At 36.6% G+C, this 14815-nt stretch overlaps 1 protein-coding gene across 2 annotated transcripts in view; it reads right to left on the reverse strand.

Moving 5' to 3' along the window:
• SSX2IP (SSX family member 2 interacting protein) overlaps window positions 1–14815 on the reverse strand; it is a 45443-nt gene that overhangs the window by 8438 nt on the left and 22190 nt on the right. For both annotated transcript variants that reach the window (XM_054566829.1, XM_054566830.1), the window contains exons 5-11: window positions 12193–12303; window positions 10193–10328; window positions 6380–6455; window positions 6121–6298; window positions 2283–2433; window positions 860–996; window positions 336–509 (exon numbers count right to left, since the gene is read on the reverse strand). In XM_054566829.1, the coding sequence (XP_054422804.1) occupies window positions 336–509; window positions 860–996; window positions 2283–2433; window positions 6121–6298; window positions 6380–6455; window positions 10193–10328; window positions 12193–12303 (963 nt within the window). The remainder of the gene's footprint in view (window positions 1–335; window positions 510–859; window positions 997–2282; window positions 2434–6120; window positions 6299–6379; window positions 6456–10192; window positions 10329–12192; window positions 12304–14815) is intronic.

Here is a 14815-nt window from a genome sequence, read left to right on the forward strand (position 1 = left end):
GAAAAAGCTAATCCAAAAGGGATGATGAATGCTTAGTTTTGGTTTTATTGTTTAATTTTTATTTTTTGTTCAAATACGTTAGTTTCCACCTTCCCGCCTGGTTTTTGTTTTTTTCAGTTTTTCAACCCCCAAATATGGTAAAGGCAAAAAGATATCCTCCTGTAATTCATGTGCTTGGCATCCCTTTCATTTCAAGTTATATATGAAATCACTGGAAAAATGCTTTTTTAAAAAAAATGGACAGCAAAGAAATGGACAGACCTTAGATGCACTCCACTGCAGTCTCCCCACATTCTCAAAAGCTCTACATTTTGAAAGCTAATTGTTTAGGATACCTCCAATCCTAGGCGAATGGCAGCTTCTGTAAAGCTTCGTCTTTCTTTCTCAAAATTCTTTTTTTGCTCTTTAAATAGGGACCATTCTTCTTTGAGGCGTTCCTTTTCTTCCAACAAGTAACAGTCTCGGAGCAGTGACGTGGTGTCATCGTCACAGGCAGTAGCGAGCTGCTGCTATTAGATTTTAAAACACAGTTAAGTTCCAGAGGGACCCTGCAGCACACCAGCAAGTTGAAATGTAACGAGGGAAAGCAGGTCAGACTTGAGGGGATGGACAGAAATTATGAAGAATGAGAAAGTCAACTGAGGTGTGTCATTTCTCAAATTATTCTACTCTCACTGGCAAAGCACTGACTATGCAGTGGTAGGAAATCTACCTGTTAGTAAGCAGAGAATTTAGTTTAGATCAGGCAAATGTCGAATACTACAGATCTTATGCAATAAGGAATAGAAATCTAGCAAGATTCAGTAACGTTCTGGTCCTTCTCAAGGGAGAATAGTTTTAAAAATTAACTCACATATACCTGTAAAAGTTGTTGTTGCGTTTTAATCATTTCTTTACACTGCTGAATTTCTAACTCAAGTTTTTCAGTTTCTTCCTCATGATCTTGTCGTGAGATTACATCTTCATCATTGAAACCTTCTAGGTGCACCTTTGAAACTAACACAAAAGCAGTAATGACATAAGTTTAATAGTCACCATTTAATGTATGCTGTTTTTTGGTTGGACATATATTTAAAAATTTCATAAAATATATATTAAAATTAAATTTATACTATTTTAACACTTGAAAAATTTAAAAATCAAAGCAACTATAAGGAGTTTATGACAACTATAAACTGGTATTCTTTATGGACTTAATGATATCCATATAAATAGAGCTTTATTGCCAACACTTAATTTGTAATCCATATTTATTCAAAATTATGTCCTAATTAAAAATGGACAACATATATTTACAGAAGAGAAAAATAATTAACATTTGTGAATTGTGTTCTTTTGACACTTCTTCAAAGATCAATGCAGTGCTACAAATCTTGCTCTCTGGTATTAAATTTAACAAATACGAAGTTCAAACATACTTGTTATTTATTAACAGACGATGATGACTCACTCAAATCCATAAAATCTCATGTAAACTAAGTTTGGTACTTAAAATAATTTTGCTAATTGTTCTTTATTTTTGAACAAAATTGGCACTGAATTTGTTATTTTTGACAATATAGAGTAAAATTTTTTAAACAGACTTCACTTACTAAGTAGAAGCTTAATTTCCTTGATTGAAGAGCATGTAAATTTTAATAAAGGTAAAATACTATGGATAACATTCATCAATACAGATCTATTTATACTATCTTTATTGACTGGGAAAGATGTCTAAAATGTTCAATTTTTGTTTTTTATATATTTTTAAATACATATTTTGTGTATGCAAGGAGAAAAGTTTAGAAATAGATGCACCAACCTGTTTAGTGTTAGGTATAGGGAATAGAGACCTGAATATTCTACTTTATGTACTCCCTAATAGATGCGAAAACACTTTACATCTATTATTTGGAAAATAATTTAAAAATTAATTACTAGGAACCTAGGAATATCCAAGTATCTAGAATAAGTAAAAGTTCATGTTTATACTACCTGATGATTAATTATTTCTTGATTCCCAAGATTTGGTAAGAGACTGCTCACTCTCCCCAGCTGCACGCTGCATTCAGAGCACATGAATCTCGATGTCTTCTCCTCAGAGAAAGGTTCACTCTGAGAGTCAAGCGTCTTTTCTCAATGAGATTCAAACCTCATGTCTACAAGTGGGCAGTTTGGCTTTTTAAATCACCAAACTGAGCTAAAGTGCTTCAGGTCTGAGCTCGTACCATGGCTTTTTAAGTGACTGAAAATTAAGTTTACTGTGTCACAACTCATTCTGCACGCGTTTAGGCAGTAGTTACCTTGGTTATCAAGTTTTTCTACGTGACTTTTCAAAATTCTCCACTGTTTCCTGATGCTGTTTGTAAGCTGCTCTCTCACAGTTTCACAGGAAAGGTCCCACATACTCTCTCTACTCAGTTCCCCAGGATCTTCTTCAGCATCAGAGATAACCTGCAAGAGGTGTAAAGACCAGTATTTTAGAATGGCTTTTTTTCTTTTTATTGAATTTATTGGGGTAACACTGGTTCCTAACAAAATTATACACATTATACACGTTTCAGGTATATCTGTACACTGTACTATGTGTTCACTACCCCAAGTCCATCACCATTTCTCCCCCAACATCCTTCCTCGCCTCCCTCCCCCCAGCAACCACCACCCTGTTGTCTGTGTCCATGAGTTTTTTTTTCTTTTTTACTCACTCCTTCCGCACCCCCTACCCAGCCTCCAACTCACCCTCACCCCAACAGCTGTCGGCCTGCTCTCTATCTATGAGCCTTGTCTCTATTTTGCTTGTTAGTTCAGTTTGTTCATTAGATTCCCCATATGAATGGAATCATATGGTACCTGTCTTTCTCTGACTGGCTTATTTCAGTTAGCATGAATGCTTTCTAGGCCCATCCATGCAAAGGCAGTAGTAATCTGATTGACTGTCAAATACTTATCAAAATCATTTCTGTCTTGTATCTTAAGCGTATGTGACCCAGTATTTAACATAAATATCTTAAGAAAAAGCAATTAATATTGAAGGTAGAAATTCCTCAGTTCAGGTCTCTTCAAACCTCAATTTGAATCCAAATATAGTTAGTGACAAGAGTCATGCAGCTTTGTGAGGAAGTTACAGCCTGTCCAATGTGTTAGATGCTTTCATGTGTTAATTAATCCTCAAATCATGTTACAATGTGGAGAAGCTCAGGCAAGGAGTAACTTGCCCAGTGTAACACAGTCAAGAGGTAAAATCGAGAGAAAGTTAGATTCACCTGTCTCCAATCTTAGACTGCTTAAGTAAACCCATGAAATAACCTCCAAAGTAAAAGGAACTGTTAATCCTATTTTTCTGATTTAATTTTTAAAAATAAAACTGGAGATTATTTTTCCTTGTGAATTCTGCCAAGACATTAAATCATAGGAAAATGTAGCAGACTTAATTACTGCATATGATCAAACAGAATGAATGCAGGATAAAGAACATATGGAAACAATATTAAAATGAATATGTCATAATAACCTGAATCTACATAAAATGGTCCTGAGTCTGAAGAACAGTATCAGTATTCTCAGGTCAGTGACGGGCTGTAGAGGTCAACGTGTCCCTGGGCAGCGGGTAGGGAAATGTTCAGGGTGTAGCTCATTAGGACCCTGTGGTTCCTGCCAATCAATCTTATAGACCTGTTTGCCAGTAACTCTTCCAAAGAGCTATACCTTCTCTTCTATATATTTTAAGAATACTATAAATCCATTATTTTTCAAAAAATGAACAAAATTGTTGCACATTTCCAAACTGAATGGAACTCTAAAACCACAAAATGAAAATTAAGTATTAATTTAATGCGAATTTTGAGTATAAATTTTGGCTACAATTAAGTAAGCAAAATAAATGAAACGTGGATGCTACCTATACATATTCCAATGTTCCATCTTTTTTCTCTTACTATAATGCTCCAGATTTTTTTCTTAAAAGGAAGACATGGTTGAGTCACTTAAATTTTAATGGAAGAAAGATCTATAAAACAGGTCTTTTAAAAACACAAAATATCTTGAAATTGTTTCTCCAAACCTAAACATTTGAATTATGAATTACACTGATACTACTGGCTCAGTAATGAGGGAGAGGGTGAATTCAATTATCTGAGAAAGATCTTTATTTGCTACCTATTGTATTTTGCCATGTATAATGTGCATTTTGCTCAAATTTTTGAGGGAAAAATAAGAATGCATGTTATACATGGGTATAATGATTACATAACATGGATATAATAATAGGTATAATAATCCCATGTATAATGCATGGGTGCACATTATACATGGCAAAATATGGTATTTTTGCTAACTTAAAGCTAGTAATTAAGAGATTAATAAAATTTGGGCCCAAAAGTGAAGGAGTAAAAGAGACTATGGTAACTCTGGAGAGGCATTAGTGAGTATTAAGAACTGACCAGGAGAGAGAAACTTTGAGAGAAAAGGTTAACTAAATATAAGACATTGAGCAGGCCCCAAAGTGTAGAATTTAAAAGAACACTCAGGTAATGTTGTTTTTTAAAGAAGGAAGAAAAAAACGTGAGAGGTGGCACGGGCTTATTGGTTAGAAGGATCTGTGATGCTGCAAATAAATAATGGTTTTCCCCGATATCCAAAAGTGGAGTGCTGCTATGAAAACTTTCATAAACTGAAATGACGTAATGTGAAGAACTAATTACTGTTCATTTAAAAGTGACAATCCTCATCAAATTTATTTATTTATTTATTTATTTTGGTTAATGAAAATACATACTAATGTAGGCTTTTTCTGTAAAAGCAAAGTGGTGTAATGCAGACTTTCAAAAAATGGGGAATACCTGTGGTCCTCAAACATAGGTTTAAAAAACAAGTTCTGGTGACTTGCTGGTAATTAGCACTTTCCATCAACACTGTTATTTTCCAATTTTAGTCACGAATCTTGAATCCAGAATTTAAACTCATATGTAAAACAATTAAGTTAAAAGAACTTTTTGCCATTTTATGTGACGTTTTTTCAAATCATCGCACATATATTTCTCCCTTTGTCAAAAGCTTTCCCATGCTTTCTACCTCCAAGACACCTACTCATTTTTTTAAAGAGCCAACTCAAATGTCACTTGATGTGTGATGCCCTCCTTGATTGCTATAACTTTTCTTTCACACACGGTACCACACATAGCCTTTAATAATTACAGAATTATTACTTTTCTACATGTGTGTCTCTCTCAAAAAGAGCTTCCTGAGGGATGCAACTCCCTCAAAATTCCTATGATGAAGGTCTAACCTCCCATGCAACGGGATTAGGAGGGGACACCTTTGGGAGGCGATCAGGTCGTCACCGGGATGAGTGCCTCTATAAAAGGGGCCAGTGAGCTCTCTGGCTCCCCTTCTACCATGTGAGAGCACAACAAGTCCGCAATCTGCAACCAAGAAGAGGTCCCCCGCCAGGCACCCAATATGCTGGCACCATGACTTTGGACTTCCAGGCTGCAGAGCTGTGAGAAATAAATTTCTGTTGTTTATAAGCTACTTTATGGTGCTTTGGTATAGCAGCCCAGACACACACAAGGAAAAAAGTCAAAATCTTTTTAGCTTTTTCTTTCACAGACTAGAACATAATATACACTCAAATATATTTATTAATTGAATGATTATTTGGTTCCTGAAGTTAACAAAAGTTTCATTCTCTGAAAAGTAGAGCCTGCTTAAATATACCATACTTCCAATAAAATATTTAAAGAATATTGGCACAGTGGTTAAAACACAAACTCTGGAGTGAGACAGACTTGGATTCAAATCCTAGTTCTGTCATGTGTGATAGTGAGCTAACTATTGTGCCTCACATGTAAATAGAGATAATTATAGTATCAAAAGCATCAAATTATAATAAGAATGAAATAACACAATGCTTATAAAAGGGCTTATCACAGTGTTTGGCACAGATTAAGTCCTCAGAAAATAATCCCCATCATTTCCCAGGACAACATATAGGGACATTTATGTCGTTGTCACGGATGACTGGGGTTAGCATAGCAGTGTCCTGTCCAAAGTATCAATAGTGTCCCCACTGAGAGCACCTATCTAGTGTTTCAATTGTTCTAATTAGCAATCTGAAGACTGTGAGAGGAAAGAGCCACTTACAGTTCCTGTACTATCATCTGCTCTTTCTCTAGGTTTCTGCTTTTGGGGAGAAAGAAGAGAAATCATTTCCTTTTTCATTTGCTGAAGAACCTTCTTAAGTTCAGCATTTTCCATTAGGATTTGTTTCTGACGATATTCATAATCATTCAAGAGAATTTTATACATTTCGTCTTCATTCCTGAAAAAGAAACTGTCCGTATGAAAATGCAATACAGAAAGAAAACTTTGATTACACTTACCAATTTAAAATGGACCTTACCTTGCTTCACTTTTACCAGTCCTCCAAGAGCCTCTTTTTCCATCAGCTCTCCCCACATAATTTAAAACTTCCATAGCTACAAATATGAACACACAAAACAAAAACAATTTTTACCATACACGATTAAGTGTGTAAAACTCTAATACACTCTATAACACATCAGGGATGTAAGTCAACCTGACATACAGATTAAAATTTGGGCTCAATCAGACTTCCAGCCAAGATGGAGCATAGGTAAATATATTTTGCCTCCTCACACAACCAAAAGGAAACAACAAATTTAAAAACAAAAAAATAACCAGGACTGCCAGAAAATTGAATTATACGGAAGTCCGACAACCAAGGAGTTAAAGAAGAAACATCCATCCAGACCGGTAGGAGGGGACACGTGGCAAGGCAGTGGCTGGAGGACTGGGCAGTCCCACATCTGCATGTTGACAAAAAGGGAGGAACAACTGGGAAGTAAGACAGACCGCACAATCCAGGTTCCAGTGCAGGAAAAGAAAGCCTCAAAACCTAGAGCTATAAAAACCTGTGGGAGTTGCGGCTCGTTGTGGGAGCAGGAGAGCTCGTTGGAGAGACCCACAGGGTCCTAGAATGTATACAAGCCCACCCACCTGGGGATCAGCACTAGAAAGGCCAAATTTGCTTGTGGATAGCAGGGGAAGTGACTGAAAGCTGGCAAGGGCCAAACAAGTGGCATTGTTCTCTCTCGGACCCCTTCCCCACATACAGTGCCACAACTCAGCAGACCTGGGTTGCCCCACCCTGGTGAATACCTGAGGCTCCGCCCCTTCCATCATAACAGGCATGATGAGATAAAGAAATATGGCCCAAATGGAAGAACAGATCAAAGCTCCAAAAACAGAAAGAAGTGATGAACAGATAGCCAACCTATCAGATGCACAGTTCTGGTAATCTGGATGCTCAGTGGTAATCTCGATGCTCACAGAAATGGTTGAGTATGGTTGCAAAATGGAAGAAAATGTGAAGGCTATCCAAAGTGAAATAAATAAAAACATACAGGGAACCAACAGTGAGGGGAAGGAAATCAGGACTCAAATAAATTATTTGAAGCAGAAGGAAGAAATAAACATTCAACCAGAACAGAATGAAGAAACAAGAATTCAAAAAAAAAATGAGGAGAGGCTTAGGAACCCTCAGGACAACTTTAAACATTCCAACATCCAAATCATAGGATGCCAGAAGGAGAAGAGGAAGAGCAAGAAATTGAAAACTTGTTTGAAAAAATAATGAAGGAGAACTTCCCCAATCTGGCCAAGGAAATAAGACTTCCAGGAAGTCTAAGAAGTTCAGAGTCCCAAAGAAGTTGGACCCAAGGAAGCACACACCAAGGCACATCATAATTATATTACTCAAGATTAAAGATAAAGAAAGAATCTTAAAAGCAGCAAGAGAAAAGGAGACAGTTACCTACAAAGGAGTTCCCATAAGACTATCAGCTGATTTCTCAAAAGAAACCTTACAGGCAAGATGGGGTTGGAAAGAAGTATTCAAAGTCATGAAAGGCAAGGACCTACATCCAAGATCACTCTATCCAGCAAAGCTGTCATTTAGAATAGAAGGGTAGATAAAGTGCTTCCCAGAAAAGGTCAAGTTAAAGGAGTTCATCATCACCAAACCCTTATCATATGAAATGCTCCAGGGACTTATCTAAGAAAAAGATCAAAAACTATGAACAGTAAAATGACAAGAAACTCATAACAACCAACAACTGAACCTAAAGAAAACAAACAAAAACAAACTAAGCAAACAACTAGAAAAGGAACAGGATCACAGAAATGGAGATCACATAGAAGGTTATCAGTGTGGAAGGGAAGGGGGAGAATGTGGAAAAGGAGCAGGAAATAAATGTAATTGGTAGGTACAAAATAGACAGGTGGAGGTTAAGAATAGTATAGGAAATGGAGAAGCCAAAGAACTTTTATTTATGACCCGTGGACATGAACTAAGGGGGTGGGGGGGATGTTAGTGTGGGGGGGTACAGAGGGGAATAAAGGGGAGAAAGAGATGGGACAACAGTAACAGCGTAATCAAGAAAATATGTTAAGGAAAAAAAAGACTTGGGCTCAATCAGCCAGATTTCAAATTATAGTTGTATCATTTATAAGCATTGAGATCTTGGCAAGTTATTTAACTGCTAAGCCTGTCTCTTCATCAATACAGGTAATAACAAAAGTATCTACCAAAGGGAAGTTGTAGAAAGCAAGTTATAGCACTTAACACAGTAAGTACCTAATAAATGTTATTTTATCATTATTAATTTTATCACCAGGGGTTGGCAAACTAAGGCCTACAGGCTGTCTGACTGATTTTATATATTAAATCTTATGAGAACACCATTTGTCCACAGCTACATTTGTGCTACAATGGCAGAGATGAATAGTTTAGACCCCACAAAGCCAAAACTATTTACTATTTGAACTTTACAGAAGTTTGCCAAGCCCTATAGCATCATCGTCGGTAAAGGAGTTGAGGCCCCATGCCTGGTGAATGCCTTGCCTGCACCAGGTGGAACCGGAAGCAGTGGGCATGAGAAGGGAGGAAGATGAGGGCAAGTTATTGTGATTTTAGAGCTGATAAAAATCACTGTGAAACTGTCATTTCCACCTGGGTTTGGACAAGTTGAAAGAAGCCAGACCTCCCTACACACCCCCGCCCAATAAAATAAGGGCTCTGTCCCCAATGTAAAATTTTTAATAAACTTCTCTAAATAGACAATACATTTTAGGGACATTTCATTCTTTACTTTTATTTCCTTCATGAATGAACACAAGGTTAACCAACCTTAAGAACCAATAAGTGTCCAAATGCACTTAAGATTTATTACCTCAAAATATTGAAAGATTTTCAACCGTGTCTTAATTGCTTATTACACTTTCATTTTTCAATAATTTTTAAAATAAAAATATTTGAATAGCTGCATAGCTCTGCTGTACAGCATGACAGGGATGCAATCAACACTGAATGGCTTGCTGGTAGCAGCCAGAGCGCCCACCATGTGACAGCTTGAAACATCTGCTCGTCAGCTGTTGTATGCAAGTTCAAGTTCAGTTTAAAGAGACTGTTTAGGGGTATGACTTTATAATATAGGTTCTAGGACAGCCTACTGTCCACTGGGAAACTACGCTTCAATAAATAAATGCACAGATTTCCTGCTCCCTGAGACTTACCAGGTGAGCCAAACTATCTTTATATCTACTTTTATGTCCCTGTAGATCTACTTCTTAATCTGTGCTGTTACTTGAAATTACGTACATACTTGGATAAAGTTATAAATTAATTTTCAAAAGAATACCAGGCAGGAGTATAACTTAGACACATATATAAGCACAATGGTCATAATCCATCCTTTTCAATAGCTGTTTCAAAAATGCACAACTCAACTTGAAGTCAAACGGACAAATTACTGGCCTGATGAACAATTTTCTTAGAAACATACCTCTAGGAATACCAGAAACTGATCCTGATTTTTAATATTACTGGTTCTTTACTATGGAAGATATCAGTGTTCTCTGCCTTAGTTTTTCTCTATGGATTGATCCTACACCTGCCCTGTTAACAACAAATGCAATTTGCATATGCAACTAATAAACAAAGCTAAATTACTATTTTTCACTCACCAGTAGTCTCAATTTCTAGTTTATATGGATATATACGATCGTTTAAAAATTGTATGATGTCTGAAAATACTACTTTAGGAGTTACTGTGTTCAATGCTTTTATATTTATTTCTTAGCATAGTATTAGCTTATTTATTCCTTTGCTCTATCTTAGCCAGCTGCTTCTTACCTATTTTTTTATCCTTCTTGTTCATAACAAGTTGATGTAGACGTTCCTTTAGTTTATTATATTCACGTTCTTTTCTCTTCATATCATGATTATATTGAGTAGCTCGACTTGCAATGATATTTTGTAATTTCTGTACCTGAAAAAAGAATTTCTATCAAATATGTCCCTTTAGGATTGATAAACCTAGTTAAAATTCACAAAATAAAAAGAGAAAAAAGGTCCTAGCGTTCAGTTCCCCATATATTAGTTTTGGAATTCTACGGTTATTCTTCCTTCTCCTTAACTACTGGAAATCATTTTTTAAAATATCATTGAAATGAATCACATCCAACTTTTATTTTTAATTCTGAAATTTCCAGTGTTGCTAACCTTCTAAATTATCTTCTACACCAGTGATTTTCAACCCTTTTCATCTCATGGTACACTAATTAACTAAAATTTTAGGGCCACTAAAGTACATATTTTTTTATTCATATGACCAAAAAAATAGGTATAATTTTGACTAATTCACACTGGATGGCTATTGTGATGTTGGCTGTTGTCATGTTTTTATTTGACAATCTAAGGGAAAAGAGGTCAGTACCCCTGACTAAACAGTCAGGTACTGCATGTTTTCAAAATTCTTATGGCACACTGGTTGTAAATTGCTGTTCTATTCCTTTTACCCTATATGTAGACTCTTGATCACTTAGGCAGAAACTCATTTATCAAACTGTTAAAGTGATTAAAACTTCACCTGAAACAAGTAGAATTCATCTGATCATTTGTAGTGACTTCCTTATACAAATGACTTGAAGCACTTTATTCCTTATCAACCTGTGACAAGGCAAATAAGCCCTGGTACATGGCGGCCAGGTAAACAGGTTCACTTTTCTCTGACCAAAAAGAGTTTTCAAATTAGAGTAAGTACAAATAGCAGAGTCGGGTTCAAACATCTGCTGAGTACCTACTACATGCCAGGCACTAGTGGTCAATATTTATTTCTACTATGGCTTCTCAGGCAGTCCTTAATAGAACTCAGTTTTTTTCTACATAAACATTCTTAATATCTGCTCAAGATGATCACGTTTAACTTAATCCTCATTAAAGGTGAACTATTTTCAAATCACTTATGTGTAATCTACAGATTAAGTCAAAATTTTCTGAGAAATAACTTAAGAAAATGTATAAGCAACCTTGGGTTTTAGTTAAGATGCTTCGTTAACCACTTACTATATATACTGCTAAACAGCCAAATTTGGGAAAACAAATCTGTCTAAATCACTACAAGGTCCTTAAAGAAATATACTACCCCATCAATCTTCAATTATAGTTAAAGCAACATATACAACACTAAATTTATATACTAAGTATTATATTTACAGTTATCGCATGATCAAGGATCCAACTGCAGAGAAATAAAAACAATGGCTTCTTCTTGTATAAATTAAAAAATACTTCTAAATGCATTAACTCTATAGGTCCAAATACTAAGTAACCACCAAAGTAGAAATAAGATTAGGATTATGATATCTTTAGTCTCAGAAATAAGATTTTTTATATGAATTTTTTAAAAACAGTAACTCTTGTGCTCAGTTAATCAATCAGTTGCTTGTATGACTGAACAATGTCAATATTTAAGATGGTGCAAGAAGAGGCATGCCAGATATTAAGTACTGGTATGACAGAGAATAGAAGATTTGCATTTAAAACACCCCGTGCCTAAGAAAAAGTGACAGTGCAGGCACATCCAGGAGGGATGGCAAAGGACACTGGCTGCCAAGAGCTAATGACAATCAGTATCCTCTGCATGGACTAATGTACTAAGCCAAAGTTATGGGAGGGTTCCTGACCTCCTTTAAATATGATCTAGTATTGTACATAGAGGTCTACCATACAATTTGATACAGGATGAATAAATTGTCCTTTCTTGTTTTAAAATGAAGTGGCTCTTATGGTCACCTCAAATTATATTTTTTAAAAACTCATTTAAACTTTATCTACAGTAACTGGCAACTCACCTCATCTTTCTCGTTCTTCAGTAACTGATGCAAATTCCTGTTCTTGCATTGTAACTGTCTGTCTCTTTCCTGGAGCCCAATCATTTCTCGCCTAGAGGTTTCCAGTTGTTCCTAAAATATTCATATGCAATTTTGATTAAAATTAACACAGGATTCAGAGCAAATGAATTCTTAAAAGATTGGTAAAAACAAGCTACATGTGCCAGTGTTTGCTAAAATTGAAGTTTAGAGGTGCACAAAATATTTTTAAAGCACTACCAAATTTTTCATGTATATTCAAAAGATCTTCACAGTTGATCCCTTGAAAAAGCTCTTCACTTATTTCAGTGATGTTGCCACGTAAGATCTTAAAATTTCTTTTTAATACTATTTAACTCTTCTATAGCACATTCTGAGAAAGAGCCAAAAGTGACAAAGCTAAGTCTGAGGAAGACTGGTGACCAAGCAAAGAGGAACACTTCAGGTCAGAAAGGGTAGGACTACAGTGTGACACCAATTCTCGCTTGCAGGTGGCAACTCTGAAAATTTTTCTCAGAAAGAAATGGCAGCAATGCTGCAATCAGTATGGACTAAGATGCTCACTTCATTCTGCACATTTCTGGAGAAACGGCACCAAGTTCTGCATGAAACCAGAGTATTTTTTAAATCCTCTTTATTAAATATAAAAGTCACTCAAGTTATGTCATAATTGACACAATGACTTGCACAATCTCTCCAACAATGGATCTCAAGAAGATACAGAAAATTTAGGACTATAATTTGGGTAACTCTAAGGCTGTCAAAAATTTTGGGACCCTCTCGTTTTAAAACTTCCTGTCAGACCAGGCCATTTTGGTATGGTTGAACTTCAAGCCTCTGGGCCAGCTGACATGTCCTATAAATGTCAAATGAGAAATTCACTCAGAGTCATTATCAACACTCTGCCTGAACTCACCACCGTCCCTGCAAATCTGTACACTACGCTCCTGCGTTGCTTATCTCAGGGAATCTCACCACCATCCTCAGCAAACTCAAGTCAGAGACTGAAAAAAGGATCTTAAATTCATGACTTATTCCCCAAATTCAATTTTTCATAAAATTCTACCTCCTAAGTTGTCTTCATATCTCAGTCTAGCTCCATTGGTACTACCTTTTTCAAGTCCAAAATCTCCCTGGTCTGAGAGACCGGTAAGGCCTGCTAACAGCTGTCCTTTCCGTCGGGCTTTCTGAGCCCTGCCCCCGCCCACTTCCATCTCAAATACAAATCCACACCCCCCCCCGCCCCCGCCATTTCTCCACTCTACTGCCAGATTGATGTTTACATGATACACTTCTCCCATTTATGTTCCTCGGCGCCTCCAGGCCTCTGCGCAATGTCTTTCCTGTCATCTAGGGCCTGGATCCCGGCCTCACCGCTTACCACTTTTCATCATGCACCATATACTTCGGCCCCAACAGAGCTATATGCTATTCCCTGAAAGCAATATGCTCTGCCTAGAATGTATTTCCCAAACACTAGCAAATTTCTATTTATTCCTCGAATCTCAGATCAAGTGTTGTTACCTCTCTGTAAAGCTTTTTTCTTGCCACCCACACCAAGAACAATTAGTGAAAGAAGTAATTATGGTTCAGTGTATCTCCTTACACTACACTACAACCTTCTTGAAAACAGGGACTGGGGTCCATTCATCATTGAAACCCAGTACCTAGTACGTACTCTACAGCTTTTGCTCAAAAAATGGAATGAATCATGTACGAGATATAGAAACTCTTCAAGGACAGATGAACAACTTTTCCTTTGAATACACATCTTTGTCCAGAGTTGACCCAAAATACCTGATTTTGACCCAGGCCAAATTCTAAATTATAAGGTATCCTGTAAAACACTTGATGCTCTGGGTAGTCTTAATAAGTGATCATTTCTTAGAGGAAAGGCTCAACAGCCCCAAATTACCAATACCATTGTAGCACTTGGCCAATGATATCCAGATATAATAAGTTTTAAACTTTAGTCTAGGGTTTACAGCTCTGGGTCAGTCTCATTCATAAAACCTTCTCCAGGTCTCTCTGATTAAGATTAAAGTAGTATCCACAACTTTCTGCCTATTAATAAGCCTGGAGGGCACCACCTGGCCCCTGTAGCCCACTACAGTTCCCTAGTGTGCCAAGATGCAGAGTTGGATAATCTCTACCCCTTAGGCACATAGGGTGTACAAAAACCTAAAAATATTAAAGAAAAAACATGCTGTTATTACTATAAATGAGTTAGAAGACAACATAAAACAGCATATAGGCAATAGGGAGGTAGTAGAGCAGGTATTGCTGAGGAGCTAAGATGCTTCTCTAAATCAATTACCAAATGCTCCCAGTATTCACATATAGGCCAACTCCAAGCTGCTTTTTTATTGTATACACCCTACTAAAGGATTTCCAAATATTATATACAGGATCCTATTACTCTCCTGCAAGGCTCAGAGATTCAAGATATTAAGCGGGTTTTGTTTTGTTTTGTTTTGTTTTTTAAATTGTTATCTGTTCTTAGAGGGAGCACAGGATGGGGGGATATACAGGAAGAAAAACAAGTAGAGAGGCATGAACCAACAGGTGAGAAACTAAAAGGATCCCGATCCTCTGGGACTATGCA

This window comes from Pteronotus mesoamericanus, unplaced genomic scaffold, assembly GCF_021234165.1.
Source record: "Pteronotus mesoamericanus isolate MK-2021 breed Mesoamerican mustached bat unplaced genomic scaffold, CSHL_Meso_final contig_181, whole genome shotgun sequence".
Taxonomy (NCBI): domain Eukaryota; kingdom Metazoa; phylum Chordata; class Mammalia; order Chiroptera; family Mormoopidae; genus Pteronotus; species Pteronotus mesoamericanus.